General features: G+C 44.5%; 1 protein-coding gene across 1 annotated transcript; it reads right to left on the reverse strand.

The window, feature by feature from the left end:
- Nucleotides 1-4,513: 4,513 nt before the first annotated feature.
- LOC140725812 (ribosomal protein eL22-like) lies at nucleotides 4,514-13,169 on the reverse strand. The gene is made up of 4 exons (XM_073041789.1): nucleotides 13,057-13,169; nucleotides 11,549-11,650; nucleotides 7,064-7,185; nucleotides 4,514-4,745 (listed from the first exon to the last, which is right to left on the reverse strand). Exons 1-4 carry the CDS (start codon nucleotides 13,063-13,065, stop codon nucleotides 4,601-4,603), a joined length of 378 nt encoding a protein of 125 aa, XP_072897890.1. The 5' UTR covers nucleotides 13,066-13,169; the 3' UTR covers nucleotides 4,514-4,600.
- Nucleotides 13,170-17,164: the final 3,995 nt, after the last annotated feature.

The following is a 17,164-nucleotide window of genomic DNA, read 5'->3' on the forward strand; positions in this document are numbered from 1 at the left end:
ATTGCAAATGTCACTCCACTCCTTAGGAAAGAAGGCAGCAGAAAGGAAATTCTAGACCAGTTAACCTAACCTCAGTGGTTGGGAGGATGTTGGAGTCAATTGTTAAGGATGAGGTTATGGAGTACTTGGTGACACATGATAAGATCGGACAAAAATAGGAAATTTTTGCCTGGCAAACCTGTTGGAATTCTTTGAGGAGATTACAAGTAGGATGGATAAAGGGGATGCAGTGGACGTTGTGTATTTGGACATTCCGAAGGCCTTTGACAAGATGCCACACATGAGGCTGCTTCCCAAGTTAAGAGCTCATGGTATTACAGGAAACTTACCAACATGGGTAGAGAACTGGGTGATTGGAAGGAGGCAGTGAGTGGGAATAAAAGGATCCTTGTCTGGTTGGCTGCCAGTGACTAGTGGTGTTGTGCAAGGGTCAGTGTTGGGACCACTTCTTTTATGTTCTATATCAATGATCTAGAAGATAGAATAGATGGCTTTGTTGCCAAGTTTGCAGATGATATAAAGATTGGTGGAGGGGCAGGTAGTATCGAGGAAACAGGTAGGCTGCAGAAGGACTTAGATTAGCAGAATGAGCAAGAAAGTGGCAAGTGAAATATAATGTTGGAAAATGCATGGTCATGCACTTTGGTTGTAGAAATAAATCTGCAGACTATTTTCTAAACAGTGATAAAATCCAAAAATCTGAAATGCAAAGGAACCTGGGAGTCCTTGTGCAGAACACCCTAAAGGTTAGCTTGCAGACTGAGTTGGTGGTGAGGAAGGTAAATGCCATGTTAGCATTCATTTCAAGAGGTCTAGAATACAAGAACAGGGATGTGATGCTGAGGCTTTATAAGGCACTGGTGAGGCCTCACCTTGAGTATTGTGAACAGTTTTGGGCTCCTCATCTACGAAAAGATATGCTTGCTTTAGAGATGGTTCAGAGAAGGTTCACGAGGATGATTCCAGGAACTAAAGGATTATCATACAAGGAACATTTGATAGCTCTGGGTCTGTACTCAGTGGAATTTAGAAGAATGAGGGGAGATCGCATTGAAACCTTTTGAATGTTGAAAGGCCCAGACAAACTAGATGTGGCAAGGATGTTTCCCATGGTGAGGGAGTCTAGGACAAGAGGGCACAACCTCAGGTTAGAGGGTCGCCTATTTAAAACAGAGATGTGGAGAAATTTCTTTAGCCAAAGGGTGGTGAGTTTATGGGTCTTTTTTTAATACAGGCAGCTGTAGAGGCCAGGTCATCGGATGTATTTTAAGGTAGAGCTTAAGAGGTTCTTAATTGGACACTGCATCAAAGGTTACGGGGAGAAGGCTGAGGATGTGAAAAGGGTCAGCTATGATTGAATGTACCTATCCAAACTTCTCTTTTAAATGTTAAAATCAAACTTACATGCATCATTCCACACTCACAACCCTGAGTGAATAAATTTACCCTTGTGTTCCCTTTAAACTTCTCCCTTTCTGCCCCGAACTCATCTCTGGTTAAGGTCCCACCCAACCACAGTGGAAAAAGCCTGCTTGAATTATCTTGTGTCTAACATCACTTTATGGACATACAATCAATTGATGTATGTAAGCTATCTATGTATTTATATTTATCATATTTTTATCATTGTATTAACTCGTTTGTTTTATGTTGGATAGGATCTGGAGTAGCAATTATTTCATTCTCCTTTACACCTGTGTACAGGAAATGACATTAAACAAACTTGAATTATTCAATAGAACATTAAAGGTTGCTAAACAGGTCAAGAAAATGGGTAAATTGTTTCCTTTGTGAGCGAATCAAAGAAAGAAATAACAAGCTTAAAAGTCACAGATTACTCGAGTACGATGTTCTCCCAAGGAGTTATTCCCTAATGGAGAACGCCTGTGCGTGACTTTATTTAACATGCACAGGCAACCACCACACAAATCAGAGCCAGGGTCCCACCTGCACAGGATTGGCAACAGCCTCCCCAACATCAAGGACACTTTGAAAAGGCAATGCCTCAAAACCACAGCATCAATCATTAAGGACCCCATCACCCAGGACATGCCCTCTTCTCATTGCTACCATCAGGGAGGAGGTACAGGAGCCTGAAGAGACACACTCAAAAGTTTCAGGAACAGCTTCTTCCCCTCTGCCACCCGATCTCTGAATGGACAATGAACCCATGAACTAACATTTTCTTTCTTTTGCTCTTCTTGCACCATGTTAATTTTTGAACATATTTCTAATTGCACTTTAGTTTCATTATGTTCTGCAATGTACATATTTTTATGTAGTGCTGCCACAAAACAAATTTCACGACATATGCTGATGATATTAAACCTGATTCATTTACATGGACAGTTATACCCACAGGCCCTCCAGCATCAACCATGGATGCTGTGTCACAGCTGTCTACGTCAGTATGTAAGCTGGTACACAAACTAGGGCAGTATGATATGGAGAGCAAGCTCTTGCCTATGCAGCAGGCACAATTCATTGTATGTTTCAATGTACATGCAATAAATAAATGTATCTGTATCTACTAAACATTGTGAGCACGCAGTGTCTGAGTCTAGGCCAGGTAGGAGACATCCTGTCATGAGGTTTTGAGGCCTGGCTGTGAGAGGATGGGTAGGAGGGCTTGATTTGCTTTTGTTTTCTTTAATGATACAAGTCGAGTACCCCCTATCTGAAATGCTTGGGGATGGAAGTGTTTCAGATTTCAGAATATATGTTAGTTTCCATACCCGAATATATGTGCTACCAGTAAGCAGACTTTACTTACACTTGTTCCATTTGTACTTCACATACCATTAATATAATGTGTGTGCAGGATAACAAAAGCAGTACAACAGTATCGGGAGAATACCTGAACCAGCTGTTGAACAACTGCAAGCTTTAGATCTCCATCTACAATGCCGTGTTTTGATTAACAAGTTATAGTACACTAGTGTTTCACTTTTTGTTTTCTGTACAGTATAAAAACAATCAGCATTGTAGACCTGATGTTAAGTTTCATCAGCAACGATCTTTGCAAAGTCATCAAGGAATTTCTCTGCTGCTTCATGATCAGCAGACACTTTTAAAATGTAATACTGGGCCTTCTTAAATTTTCTGCAACCAGTCTGCTGAATATTCACAATAACCATTGATTTTCAGTTCACTGTGATAGATCTTTGCCTGTTTCATGATTAGTATACTGTAAGTGGCATATGTTCACTTCAATGCTGACAAATCCACTCAATACATGAGATTGCATTTTTCACTGTATTTCTATTTTCATTAACTTGCGTTACATGTGAAGTCACTGCTCCAAATGCCTGCAATGCAAAGACCTTCCTTACACCCTGCGCAATTTTCTATTTGTGACCCGTCAGCCCTCAAAACAATGTTGAATTTCAGGTTTGAGTACTTTTCATACCAATGATGTAGTTCAAACTGCTTTACAATGGGACAAAGTGCAAACAGGAAGATAAAAGGACAAAAAGACATTAATTAAAAGCATATCCCCTTGCCCACCAGCGAAGGAAGAGGGCGATTAGAGGTACAGACAGGCTCTGGATGATCATGTTTCCTATGTATGGAGCAGCTCAAGAATTGATGCCGATGGCTTCAGCACTTGAAGCTGGCGAATGACACTGCCTTAGCTCTGGAGGGTGTGCAATTGCAGATAAAAGAATTAACAGCTGAAATAGTAGCTACCACAACTAAGGCTTTGCAGAATCGCATGGCCTAGATTTTCTTAGCTGAGCGTGTGCCATCACATGACAGGAATGCTGTCCTTATATATCCCTGGAGTCTGAGAATACAGTATAACGAACATGACAGGCCACATTAAGGAGAAAGTGGAAAAGATAGTTTTTTTTTTATTGGATAGGTTTTGAGCTGGCATTAAGAGTACAGATGATCACCAGGATTCTGCCTCGATTAGAGGGGATGTATGAAATTGGACAAACTTGGGCCGTCCTCTCTGGAGTGGTGGAGGCTGAGGGGAGGTCTGATAGACCATGAGGGGCACGAGTAGGCAAACAGCATCTTTTTCCCAGGATGGAATACCAGAGGGCATGCATTGAAGGTTAAAAGGAGTAATTTCAAAGGAGATGAGGGGCAAGTTGTTTAGTGTGGGCAGTGTGCCGAATGCGCTGCCTGGGGTGGTGGTAAAGGCAGATGAATGTGAGGAAAATGAAAGGATATGGTCATTCTGTAGGCAGGAGAAAGAGGTTAGTTTAGTTGGCCATTTGACGGCAAATTCAACTAGCTTGGAACATCACTGTGGGCTGAAGTCCCTGTTCCTGTGTTGTACTGTTCTAAATTCTACAAAACGGGAGAAGACACTGGAAGGAGAAAAATTACAAACCTTTGGCTAAAGAGTAGGAAAGCGTTTAATCAGGACAGCTGAGATAGAATGTGCTGACTACATCCTCTTGTGCTGCATGATCTGTCACTTCACCACTGGCAAGCAACCATCACTCAAGTTCTCAATGGTTTCTAATCTGGAAAATGAAAGAACACGTTTTCTGCAAAGTGGTCTTTCAGTCTGTGATGTTTTATTAATAAGTTAAAGAGAGTTCATTGAAAAGGACACACTTCTGTGTCTGCTGTTCCCAGCTCTTCAGTCCTCTGCGTCAGACTCCTCTTCCTCCTGGCTGATCTGGAAATAGCGCAGCTCGTAGCTCTCCTTGTCAGAGGCAACCACCCGCAGCCAGTCGCGTAGATTGTTCTTTTTCAGGTACTTTTTCGTCAGGTATTTCAGGTACCTGAAGCATGAGAGAGACACAGCCCAGTCAATCATGGAAACCACCCTCACCTCCAATGACTCCATCTACACTTCCTGCTGCCTCAGAAAAACAGCTGACATAACCATCGTGGTTAGTCTGAAGTTCCTACAGCGCCAGCAATTCCCGCTGCAGTCTGTAAGAAGTTTGTACGTTCTCCCTGTGACAGCATGACTTTCCTCCGAGTGCTCCAGTTTCCTCCCACAGTACGAAGACATACTGGTTAGTAGTAGGTTAACTGGTCACATGGGTGTAATTGGGAGGTGCGGGCTGTTACCGTGCTGTATTTCTAAATAAATACATAATCAAGGACATTCTTTGAGGCAGAAGATAGTGATTTGAGAACAGGTACACCAGACTCAGGAACAGATTCTGACAGTTCTTGAAGGGACTTCCTATCCAATAAGCTCGAGCTCTGAACGAGGAACAGTCCTCTAGTACGGGAAGATGAATCTACCTGATTATGATCTCACGCCTTATTTTCTGCCTACACTGCATTTTCTCTGCTACACTTTATTCTGAATTGTTATTTTCCCCTGTACTAGCTTAATGCACTGAAGTGATGGAATTATCATATGGATAATAATGTTGCTATCAGGTGGGGGTAAGCATGAGTCACCAGCTGGAAAACACAACAGCAGATCAGTGCCGGTTGGGCAAAAAGCAAAAGTGGCCCAAAGTTAAAAAAGTATTTACAAATAGACAAATGAAAATGAACATCTACAGAAATACAGAGGCTTTCTGCATAATTCCCTTTGTCGTTAACCATTCACCAACCGTCAAATCCAACCCCCACACCTCCCAGCAAAGCCAAAATGAGGGTTTAAATCTGCCTGTATAGGGTGTAGGGTGCCTGCTCCCACTAACTGGGCATTATCTTAGGATGCCCCAAACTGTCCCTAGGCCTTTTGGGGCCATTGTGCTGTCTATAAACCAATGTAACAGCCTGAGTTAAAATAAATGAAACTGGAATGCCCAGGCCTAGAATCCTTATTTTCATGGGTTATAAACCAATATAGCACATTAATTGAAGGGGTTGTTCTGATTAGCCAAGCTAGCGACTGTATTACTGTTGGGGTGTAAATGGTATATTCCCCAAGAACTGCAGAACAGGAGGGTAAAGTGCGTGAACTACTGGGGAAACTAGACCAGGGACAGAATGAGGAGTGACTAGCCGGGCAAGGGGCAAAGTTAGTGGGAGAATTATTATCACTGCCAACCTATTCTGTCACGTGCTACTCTGAGTTATGTTCTTTGCCACGTACTCCTTCCTGCACTGACGTGATCAGATGATCAGTATACAACACAATGCCTCACTGTATTCAGTACGTGTGGCGATAACCTAGCCTCACTTCCACCCTTGCACTTTGTCTGCATGCACTGTAACTAGATTCTCCAACACTTCACCTGCAAATCTGTTTGGGTCACCTCCCGAATCCAGTGCTCCCAATGCGGCCTCCTCTACATCGGTAAGACTCAACGTAGACTGGGGGTCACTTTGTCCAGCACCTCTGCTACATTCACAACAAACAGAATTTCCTGGGGGCCAACCACTTTAATTAGAATCCTCTCTCTCTCCGACAGCTTCCCCCCCCTTCTTTTACTCCTCACTTACCTCATCTCCTCACCTACCCAGGTGCCCCTCCTCCCTCCCTTTTTCCACTCCTGTTAAGATTCCTTCTTCTCCAGCCATTTGCCTTTTCCACCTGTCACCTCCCAACTTCTCACTTCATCCCCCTCCCCTACTTATCTACCACCTTCTAACTTACCCCCCCCCACCTTTTTATTCTGACTTCTTCCACCTTCCTTTCCAGTCCTGAAGGGGCTCGACAATTCATTTCCACAAATGCCTAACTGCTGAATTCCTCCAGCGCGTGTTACTCATCTGCACAACCTCTCGTGGTTTTCCTTTAGTACCACCTCAGTGTACCTTATTTAGAGATACAGCAGAGCAGGTGAAGTGGACGGTGGGTGGGGGAAGAGGTACAAAGGGGGTGATAGGTAGAAAAGGTGTAAGGGATCTTGTGGAGAGGATGTTTCCAATGATGCTGGAGTAAGACCAGAGGGCACAGAATAGAGGGATGAACAGAGATGCGATGGAATTTCTTTAGCCAGAGGTGGGGGATCTGTGGAATTCATTGCAACAGGCAGCTGTGGAGGCCAAGTCTTTGAATATTTTAAAGCAGATGTTGATAGGTTCTTGATTAGTCAAAGGTTAACAGGGTGAAGAGAGATTAGGGTTAAGGACTAGTGGCTAATCCAACACAAATCCTGGAGGGCAGACTGTGACATATGCTCACCTCTTGGAGAACTGTTTGGCCGAGGTGACGGTAATCTTGTTCCGGAAGCGTTCAATCTGCACGATGTTGCCCAGATTCCCAGCCTTCCCTCCGACCTTCACCTTCTCCCTCAGGAACTGCTCCTGTCAGTAAAACAAATGTGTGGGACACTAGGGAAGGAACCCTAGGCACAACTAGGGACAGTAACCCTAGTCAGAACAGGCAGTTAGGAAAGCCACTGGAAGATCGAACTGAAAGCCAGATTAAATTCCGCAACCCATTACACATTTCTTACATACCCATTTCCTGGGGAAGGGATAAGCAAATTCCAGCACCCACTCAACAGTTCAAAATAAATTATCCAAGTACGTAATTCACCAGATGCCACCCTGAGAGTCATTTTCTTGTGGGCATTTACAGAAAATACAAGAAACAGCACGGTAGCGTAGCATATAGCATGATGCTATTTCAGCTTGGGGCATCAGAGTTCAGAGTTCATCCTCTGTAAGGAACTTGTACATCCTCCCCATGCACTGAGCACAGCCTTTGCTGTCGCACAGGTGGAATTATCGTCTATATCATGTAAATATAATTTTGAAATTATGTTGCCATACGTCACCCCGATCAGAACAACATGAAGCCATGGGAGCTTCATGACACGAGACATTACCAACTTTAATATAACTTTCAAATCTATGTTAATACAATAGACAATAGGTGCAGAAGTAGACCATTCGGCCCTTCGAGCCTGCAGCACCATTCTGAGATCAAGGCTGATCATCTACTATCAATACCCGGTTCCTGCCTTGTCCCCATATCCCTTGATTCCCCTATCCATAAGATACCTATCTAGCTCCTTCTTGAAAGCATACAGAGAATTGGCCTCCACTGCCTTCCGAGGCAGTGCATTCCAGACCCCCACAACTCTCTGGGAGAAGTTTTTCCCTAACTCTGTCCTAAATGACCTACCTCTTATTCTCAAACCATGCCCTCTGGTACTGGACTCTCCCAGCATCTGGAACATACTTTCTGCCTCTATCTTGTCCAATCCCTTAATAATCTTATATGTTGCAATCAGATCCCCTCTCAATCTCCTTAATTCCAGCGTGTACAAGCCCAGTCTCTCTAACCTCTCTGCGTAAGACAGTCTGGACATCCCAGGAATTAACCTTGTGAATCTATGCTGCACTTCTACAGCCAGGATGTCCTTCTTTAACCCTGGAGACCAAACTGTACACAATACTCCAGGTGTGGTCTCACCAGGGCCCTGTACAAATGCAGAAGGATTTCCTTGCTCTTGTACTCAATTCCCTTTGTAATAAAAGACAACATTGCATTAACCTTCTTCACTTGCTCATTCACCTTCAGTGACTGATGAACAAGGACTCCAAGATCTCTTTGTATTTCTCCCTTACCTAACTCTACACCGTTCAGATAATAATCTGCCTTCCTGTTCTTACTCCCAAAGTGGATAACCTCACTTATTCACATTAAACGTCATCTGCCAAGTATCTGCCCACTCACCCAGCCTATCCAAGTCATCCTGAATTCTCCTAACATCCTCATCACATGTCACACTGCCATCCAGCTTAGTATCATCAGCAAACTTGCTGATGTTATTCTCAATGCCTTCATCTAAATCGTTGATGTAAATCGTAAACAGCTGTGGTCCCAATACCGAGCCGTGGCACCCCACTAGTCACCACCTGCCATTCCGAGAAACACCCATTCACCGTTACCCTTTGCTTTCTATCTGCCAACCAGTTTTCTATCCATGTCAATATCTTCCCCCCAATGCCATGAGCTCTGATTTTACCCACCAATCTCAATCTCCTATGTGGGACCTTATCAAATGCCTTCTGAAAATCGAGGTACACTACATCCACTGGATCTCCCTTGTCTAACTTCCTGGTTACATCCTCGAAAAACTCCCAATAGATTAGTCAAGCATGATTTGCCCTTGGAAAATCCATGCTGGCTCGGCCCAATCCTATCACTGCTATCTAGATATGCCACTATTTCATCTTTAATAATGGACTCTAGCATCTTCCCCACTACTGATGTTAGGCTGACAGGACGATAGTTCTGTTTTCTCCCTCCCTCCTTTCTTAAAAAGTGGGATAACATTAGCCATTCTCCAATCCTCAGGAACTGATCCTGAATCTAAGGAACATTGGAAAATGATTACCAATGCATCCGCAATTTCCAGAGCCACCTCCTTTAGTACCCTAGGATGCAAACCATCTGGACCTGGGGATTTGTCAGCCTTCAGTCCCATCAGTCTTCTCATCACCGTTTCCTTCCTGATGTCAATCTGTTTCATTTCTTCTGTTACCCTATGTCCTTGGCCCATCCATACATCTGGGAGATTGCTTGTGTCTTCCCTAGTGAAGACAGATCTAAAGTACTTATTAAATTCTTCTGCCATTTCTCTGTTTCCCATAACAATTTCACCCAATTCATTCTTCAAGGGCCCAACATTGTTCTTAACTATCTTCTTTCTCTTCACATACCTAAAAAAGCTTTTGCTATCCTCTTTTATATTCCTGGCTAGCTTGCATTCGTACCTCATTTTTTCTCCCCGTATTGCCTTTTTAGTTAAGTTCTGTTGTTCCTTAAAAAATTCCCAATCATCTGTCCTCCCACTCACCTTAGCTCTGTCATACTTCCTTTTTTTTTAATGCTATGCAATCTCTGACTTCCTTTGTCAACCACTGTGGCCCCTTTCCCCCCTTTGAATCCTTCCTTCTCCGGGGGATGAACTGATTTTGCACCTTGTGAATTATTCCCAAGAATACCTGCCATTGCTGTTCCACTGTCTTTTCTGCTAGGATATATATCTGGACTGCCAACACAGATGCCTTGTGCAGGAAGGCACAGAGTCGACTGTACTTCCTAAGAAGGTTGGCGTCATTCAATGTCTGTAGTGAGATGCTGAAGATGTTCTATAGGTCAGTTGTGAAGAGCGCCCTCTTCTTTGTGGTGGCGTGTTGGGGAGGAAGCATTAAGAAGAGGGACGCCTCACGTCTTAATAAGCTGGTAAGGAAGGCGGGCTCTGTCGTGGGCAAAGTACTGGAGAGTTTAACATCGGTAGCTGAGCGAAGGGCGCTGAGTAGGCTACGGTCAATTATGGATAACTCTGAACATCCTCTACATAGCACCATCCAGAGACAGAGAAGCAGTTTCAGCGACAGGTTACTATCGATGCAATGCTCCTCAGACAGGATGAAGAGGTCAATACTCCCCAATGCCATTAGGCTTTACAATTCTACCGCCAGGACTTAAGAACTTTTTAAAAGCTATTATTAATGCTTTTTGAGATAGTGATTTAGATGCATATATTTTTTTTACTGAGTTAAGTATTGTATGTAAGTAGTTTTGCTACAACAAGTGTATGGGACATTGGAAAAAAAGTTGAATTTCCCCATGGGGATGAATAAAGTATCTATCTATCTATCTATCTATCATTTAACTTTGGCCAGCTCCTCCCTCATGGCTCCATAGTCTCCTTTGTTCAACTGCAACACTGACACCTCCGATCTGCCCTTATCCTTCTCAAATTGCAGATAAAAACATCATATTATGGTTACTACCTCCTAATGGCTCCTTTACTTCAAGTTCGCTTATCAAATCCTGTTCATTACATAACACTAAATCCAGAATAGCCTTGTCCCTGGTCAGCTCTCGTACAATCTGTTCCAAGAATGCATCCCGTAGGCACTCTACAAACTCCCTATCCTGGGGTCCAGCACCAACCTGATTCTCCCAGTTCACCTGTATGTTGAAATCCCCCGTAACTACTGCGACATTACCTTTGCCACATGCCAATGTTAATTCCCTATTCAACTTGCACCCAATATCCATGCTACTGTTTGGTGGCCTGTAGACAACACCCATTAGGGTCTTATGGAAAGGTGGAGGAAGGCAAAGAACAATGTGGCCGGATGTGTATGCGTTGGGACGGAGCAGCGTGGAGGGAAATCGTCCGCCAACTGGAAATTCCAGATGTGACCGGACGACGATGGTGATGAGCCCTCACAAGGTGACAGGCCCTGATGGAATACCTGGTAGGACTCTGAAAACATGCTAACCAACTGGCGAAAAGAGCTATAAAGTTGTAATATCAGTCAGCTCCATCTTGGATACTAGTCTCATAGATTCCAAGACATCTTCAATGAGCGGTGCCTCAGAAAGGCGACATCCATTATTAAGGATACCTTCTTCTCATTGTTACCATCAGGATGGAGGTACAGAAACCTGAGGGCACATTCTCAACGATTCAGGAACAGCTTGTTGCCCTCTGCCATACAATTCCTAAATGGACATTGAACCCATGAACACAACCTCACTTTTTAAGAAATATATATTACTTCTATTTCTGCACTATTTTAAAAATATATATATTAATTGATCTACTTATATTATCTATATTATCATGTATTGCATTGAACTACTGCTAAGTTAACAGATTCCACAACACACGCTGGTGATATTTGAAGTACATACAAAGTTGGCCGAGTCAAGGATACCATCTTCCACTGGATTGGAGATGTTCAGGGTGAATTGCCAGACCGGCCTCCTCTTCCCCTCAAACGCAAGTCTTGTTTTCTGCCGGGAGATGAAATTCGAACAATCAGGCCCTGATGGACATCAATCTCAACAACCCCCACAGCACAGGCAGCCGATATGTGTTCCGCGCCCTCCCAGACAGCATGGTCCTTCCTCAGGGGATACATTTCTGTGCTTGAGGCGCAGTGCCATAAGACACAAGAGGATAATTTTCTATTCTGCCCGTCAAGTGTGCTCTGCCATTCAATCATGGCTGATTTATTACCCCATTCTCCCGCTTTTGATGCCAACTAATCAACCTCCACTTAAGTATACCCAGTGACCAGGCCTCAACTTCGTCTGTGGCAATGAATTCCAGATTAAGCACCCTCTGGCTTAAGAAATTTCTCATCTGTTCTGAATGGATACCGGAGTTGTGCCCTCTGGTCCTAGACTTCCCTACTACAAGAAACTCTACCTAGGCCTTTCAATATCTGTTAAGTTTCAATGAGATTTTCCCCTCATTCTTCTAAAGCCCAGTGAGCGCATGCCTAGTGTCAAACACTCCTAATATGTTAGCCCTTTCATTCCGGGAATCATTCTTGTGAGCCTCCTCTAGACCCTCTCCAATGCCAGCACATACTTTCTTAGTATGGGGCAAAACAGCTAAAAACTCTCCAAGTAGTAAGTTGGTTATTGGCAGACCGTAATAGGGGCAGGCAGGAATAGTTCAAAGTTCAAGCAATTTTATTAGCAAGGTACATACATGTTAACACATACTACCCAACTTAGACAGCCCAGTCAGGACATTGCTAACACCACACAATGCCCAGGCAGGAGATTCCTCATACCACCCACACACTGCCCGGGTGGAAGATCCCTCACATCACAATGTCCAGATGGGAGATTCCTCACACCACACACACAGCAGAGTCTGGAGATTCCTCACATGATACATAGTACAGGCAGGTCCCTCACATTACTCACTCAGCCCCAGTGGGTTATCCACATAACCCAGGTGGGAGATCCTTCACACAACACTCTGACCATGTGGGAGATCCCTCACACCATACACACACACCAAGACCAGTGATCCCTACATCATACACACCCCAGTGGGAGATCCCTCACTACACACACTGGCTGGGAGCAGGATTCCCCACAAACCTAGTTTGGAGATCCCTCACACCACACAGGCAGCCGAGGTGGGAGATCCCTCAGGTATACACACACATGGGACTACGAGATGGGGACGGGTAGGTAGACCAGCACGGGACGAAAGATCGATGGCCCTGCCAATTTTGCCAGGTAAATGGTGTAATGCCGGACAGCACATGGCGGAGGGGCCGAACGGCTTTCCGCCCGGCTTATTCATGGGAACTTGGTGCTAAATCGCACATTCCTATCTCCACAGGCATCCCCATGCTCCAGAGTCCTGGCCCTCGGGCTCGGCCTTCTTCACCTACCGGCGCCATCGCTCACCGAACCCCGGCTACTAAAAGGAACGGGAGCCCGCGCCTCTCCTTTTTATAGGCCATGGCCAGCGTGATGACGTCAGCGCGCCGGCCACGCCCCTCCAAGTTCGTGCCGGCCCGGGAAGCTGGACCGCGTCACGTGCGTAAGGCCAGCCGCTGCCACGTGTTTCAGATACAAAGCAACACGGGAAGTGTTGGGGGAGTGTCTATGCAAAGAATAAACAGTCGACTTTTCGGGCCGAAACACTTTGGCAGGACTGGAAAGGAGGGAAGTCGGAATAAGAAGGTGCAGAAGAGGAGTTAGAAGTATATTCCGTTCAATTTCTCTAACTTCCGGTAATTGCCCCCCCCCCCCCCCACTTCACCATACCCCATACCTATTTCTCACTCATCTCCTTACCTGCCTGTCACCTCTGTCTGGTGCTCTTCTCCCTTCCATTCAATGGTCTCCACTCCTTTATCCCTGTATCTCTTTCACCATTCAACTTCCCAGATCTTTACTTCCCCCTCTCCTGGTTTCACCCATCACATACTTAGTTCCCTCCTATCCAGTCCTGATGAAGGGTCTCTGTCTAAAATATCCAGAGTTTCTTCATTTCCGGAGATGCAGCCTGACCTTCTTAGTTCCTCCAGCATTATGTGTGTTGCTTGGGATTCTCAGGATCTGAAGATTTTCTCATGTTTCAGGTGAAAGACGTGTTTCACTCTACAATTATATTTAGCCATAAGAGCACTACAGCCAGAAAAAAAAAGCTCATTTGGTCCATCTAATCCTTACCTTGTTCCAGCAACCCACACATGACCAAAGTCCTCCACACCCCTCCTATCCATGTACTGATCCAAATTTATCTTAAATGTTGAAATGAAATCCTCACTCCCTGGCAGCTCGTTCCACACTCTCACCACTCTGAGTGAAGAAGTTCTCTCTTAAACTTTTCAGCTTTCACCCTTAACCCATAACCATTGGTTGTATTTTCACTCAGCCTCAGTGGAGAAAGCCCACTTGCATTTACGGCCATCTTAATTTTGTATCAAATTTCCCCTCATTCTCCTATACTCCAGGGAATAAACCACAGCCTATTCAACTTTTCAACCAAGGAGGGCATTAAGGTGAGAGGGGGTAATTTCAAAGGAGATGTGAGGGACAGGTTTTTTACACAGAGAGTGGTGGGTGTGTGGAATGTGCAGGTTGGGGAGGTGGTAGAGGCAGATATGTTAGAAACTTTTAAGAGATGTTTAGATAAGCACATAAATGTGAGGGAAATGGAAGGATATGGACATTGTGTAGGCAGAAGGGATTACTTTAGTTGGCTCACCAGAACATTGAGTCAAGGGCTTGTTCCTGTGCCGTACTGCTCTATGTTCGTTCCCTATAACTCAGGTCTTCAAATCCTGACAATATGCTTGTGAATTTTGTCTGCATGCTGAAATGTTTCAGGGGAACAGGAGGAGGAACTCCTTCACTCTGGTGAGAAGTGTGAAACAAGCTGCCAGCGCAAGTGGTTCAACTCCAACATTTCAGAGAAATTTGGATGAGTACACGGACAGGAAGGGTATTGAGGGCTGTGGCATGGCTGCAGATCAGTGGGACTAAGCAGAATAATAGCTTGACTTGTACTGGATGGGCCAGCTGGTCTGTTTTTATACTGTAATGCTGTATGAGAGGTTGGTCAACAAGATTAGGGCACGTGGAATTGGGATTGAGGTCGTGACATGGAGTGAGAATTGCTTGTTGGATAGAACATCAAGGGAAAATAAACAGATGGCAGGCTATGACTAATGGGATATCGCAGGATTGCAAACATTCTGCGTGAACAGGTCACAGCTTCACTGATACAGAACCAGATGGAAAAGTGACTTAGGAGGCTTCATGGGGATGTCAGCAAGTCTTGTGAAAGAGACTAGGCAATGGCGTGCACCTCAAATAGCCTCTGACAACCAAGTCTATCTCCAGGCCCTCACATGTGGCTTACTACTAAGCCCGGCAGAAACGTTTCTGCTGACGGAGAAAAGGGCGAAGGTGGGTTACTGGCAGATGGGGGTCATGAGTTGGCAGCTCATCTAGAAGAAGGAAAACTCTGATCTCAAACCTGTGCTGCCTTGTGACTATACCCACTCACAGGGAAGGTTTCGGAGTAGACCTGAGGAAAAGTCCAGGGCTGGAGTCCCTGAGGCAGTCCTATGTTGAGTTCAACATTGACTGGCAGCACCATCGACGAAACTGCTGCCAAACTGCATCGGTCTACGCCGTTCCTTTGGGTTCATCAGTTTGTGGAGAGGGAGAGCCTGTGGCCCACGCACAGCTTGCTCTCCAAATCGTACTGCCCTGGTTTGTGTATCTAGACAGCTGGGACACAACATCCATGGTTGACCCAACCAATAGAGTCCTCAGTGAATGAGAACTTATGGAAGTGAGATAAATCAGCTTGTTGGGCGTTGTTACAATGACAACAAGGAAATGATTATGGACTTCAGGAAGGAGAAGACAAAGGAACACACACCAGTCCTCATCGAAGGAGCAGAAGTGGAAAGGGTGAGCAGTTTCAAGTTCCTGGGTGTCAAAATCTCTGAGGATCTATTCTGGAACCAACATATTGATGCAATTACAAAAAGTCACATCAGCAGCTATATTTCGTTGGGACTTTGAGGAGATTTGGCATGTCACCAAAGACTAGCAAATTTCTACTGCTATACCATGGACAGCATTCTGATTGGTTGCATCACTGGTATGGAGGGGCCACTGGACAGCATCAGAAACAGCTGCAGAGGGTTACAAACTCAACCAGCTCCCCGGTATCCAGGACATCTTCAAAATGGTGGCATCCATCATTAAGGACCCTAATTACGCAGGACATGCCCTACCATCGAGGAAGAGAGACAGGAGCCTGGAGACAATCAATGTTTAAGGAACAGCTTCTTCCCGTCCATCATTAGATTTTTGAACAAATCCATGAACAGTACCCTGGATTCTGGAAAAGAACTTAATCTTGAACAATGTTAAATCATCCACACAGAAACAGTATTTTTGTTTAAATATACAGTACTGGAGGTAGTTCATAAAATGTTCACATGATTAAAACCTGGAAGGGCAAACTGTCTTGAGGAAGATTTGGTCATTTGAATTCCTGTATCAGCAGCCGCTTAAAGGAGAGGCAAAGTGATTTAAGTATTTAAGGTCCTTAGGCCTAGACGGGATAGACATGGATAGGATGCAGTTAGTGTGACACTATTACAGCTTGGGCTTTAGAGTTCGTAGTTCAATTCTGGCACCATAGTAAAGCGTTTTTACATTCTCCCCATGGCCGAGTACATTTCCCCCAAATGCTCTGGCTTCCTTCCACAGTCCAAGGACGTACCAGAATCAGGTTTAACATCACTGATATCTGTCATGAAATTTGTTAATTTGCGACAGCAGTACATTGCAAGACACAATAATAAAAAGCTATAAATTACAATAAGAAACATATAGTAAGAAAAGATAGTAAGAGATTTGAATGTGGGAGGGGGAGATCCGAAATGATAGAAGACCGGAGGGAGAGGGATGAAGCCAAGAGCGTGTAAGTTGATTGGCAAAAGGGATACAGAGCTGGAGAAGGGAAAGGATGAGACAGGAGGCCAAGGGAGAAAGAAAGGGGGAGGGGATCACCAGAGGGAGTTAGAGAGCAGGCAAGGCGTGATTGTGAGAGGGACAAAGAGGGGAAAAGGCGGGGGGGGGGGAAGATAATAAATGCATAAATAAGGGATGGGGTAAGAGGGGCATTAATGGAAGTAGAGAAATCAATGTTCATGCCATCAGGTTGGAGGCTACCCAGGCAGAATATAAGGTGTTGTTCTTTCAGTTAGTCCTGACGAAGGGTCTTGGCCCTTAACATCAACAGTGCTTCTTCCTATAGATGCTGCCTGGCCTGCTGCATTCCACCAGCATTTTGTATGTGTTGCTTGAATTTCCAGCATCTGCAGATTTCGTGTCCACATTTACTCACTCACTTTTAAGGACTCTACAACTCGTGTTCTCAGTATTATTTATTTATTATCAGTGGTTTTTTTGTATTCTTACACTTTGACTACTTTTGCACATTGGCTATTTGTCAGTCTTTGT

Source organism: Hemitrygon akajei, chromosome 3 (assembly GCF_048418815.1).
Source record: "Hemitrygon akajei chromosome 3, sHemAka1.3, whole genome shotgun sequence".
NCBI classification, from domain to species: domain Eukaryota; kingdom Metazoa; phylum Chordata; class Chondrichthyes; order Myliobatiformes; family Dasyatidae; genus Hemitrygon; species Hemitrygon akajei.

What these genes read in the sequence shown, in the direction of transcription:
- LOC140725812 (XM_073041789.1), bottom strand. An exon ending in TCCTTGACTCGGCCAACTTT is followed by an intron (nt 7,186 to 11,548) that starts GTATGTACTTCA and finishes TTTTACTGACAG; the next exon opens with GAGCAGTTCCTGAGGGAGAA. An exon ending in GCCAAACAGTTCTCCAAGAG is followed by an intron (nt 4,746 to 7,063) that starts GTGAGCATATGT and finishes CTCATGCTTCAG; the next exon opens with GTACCTGAAATACCTGACGA.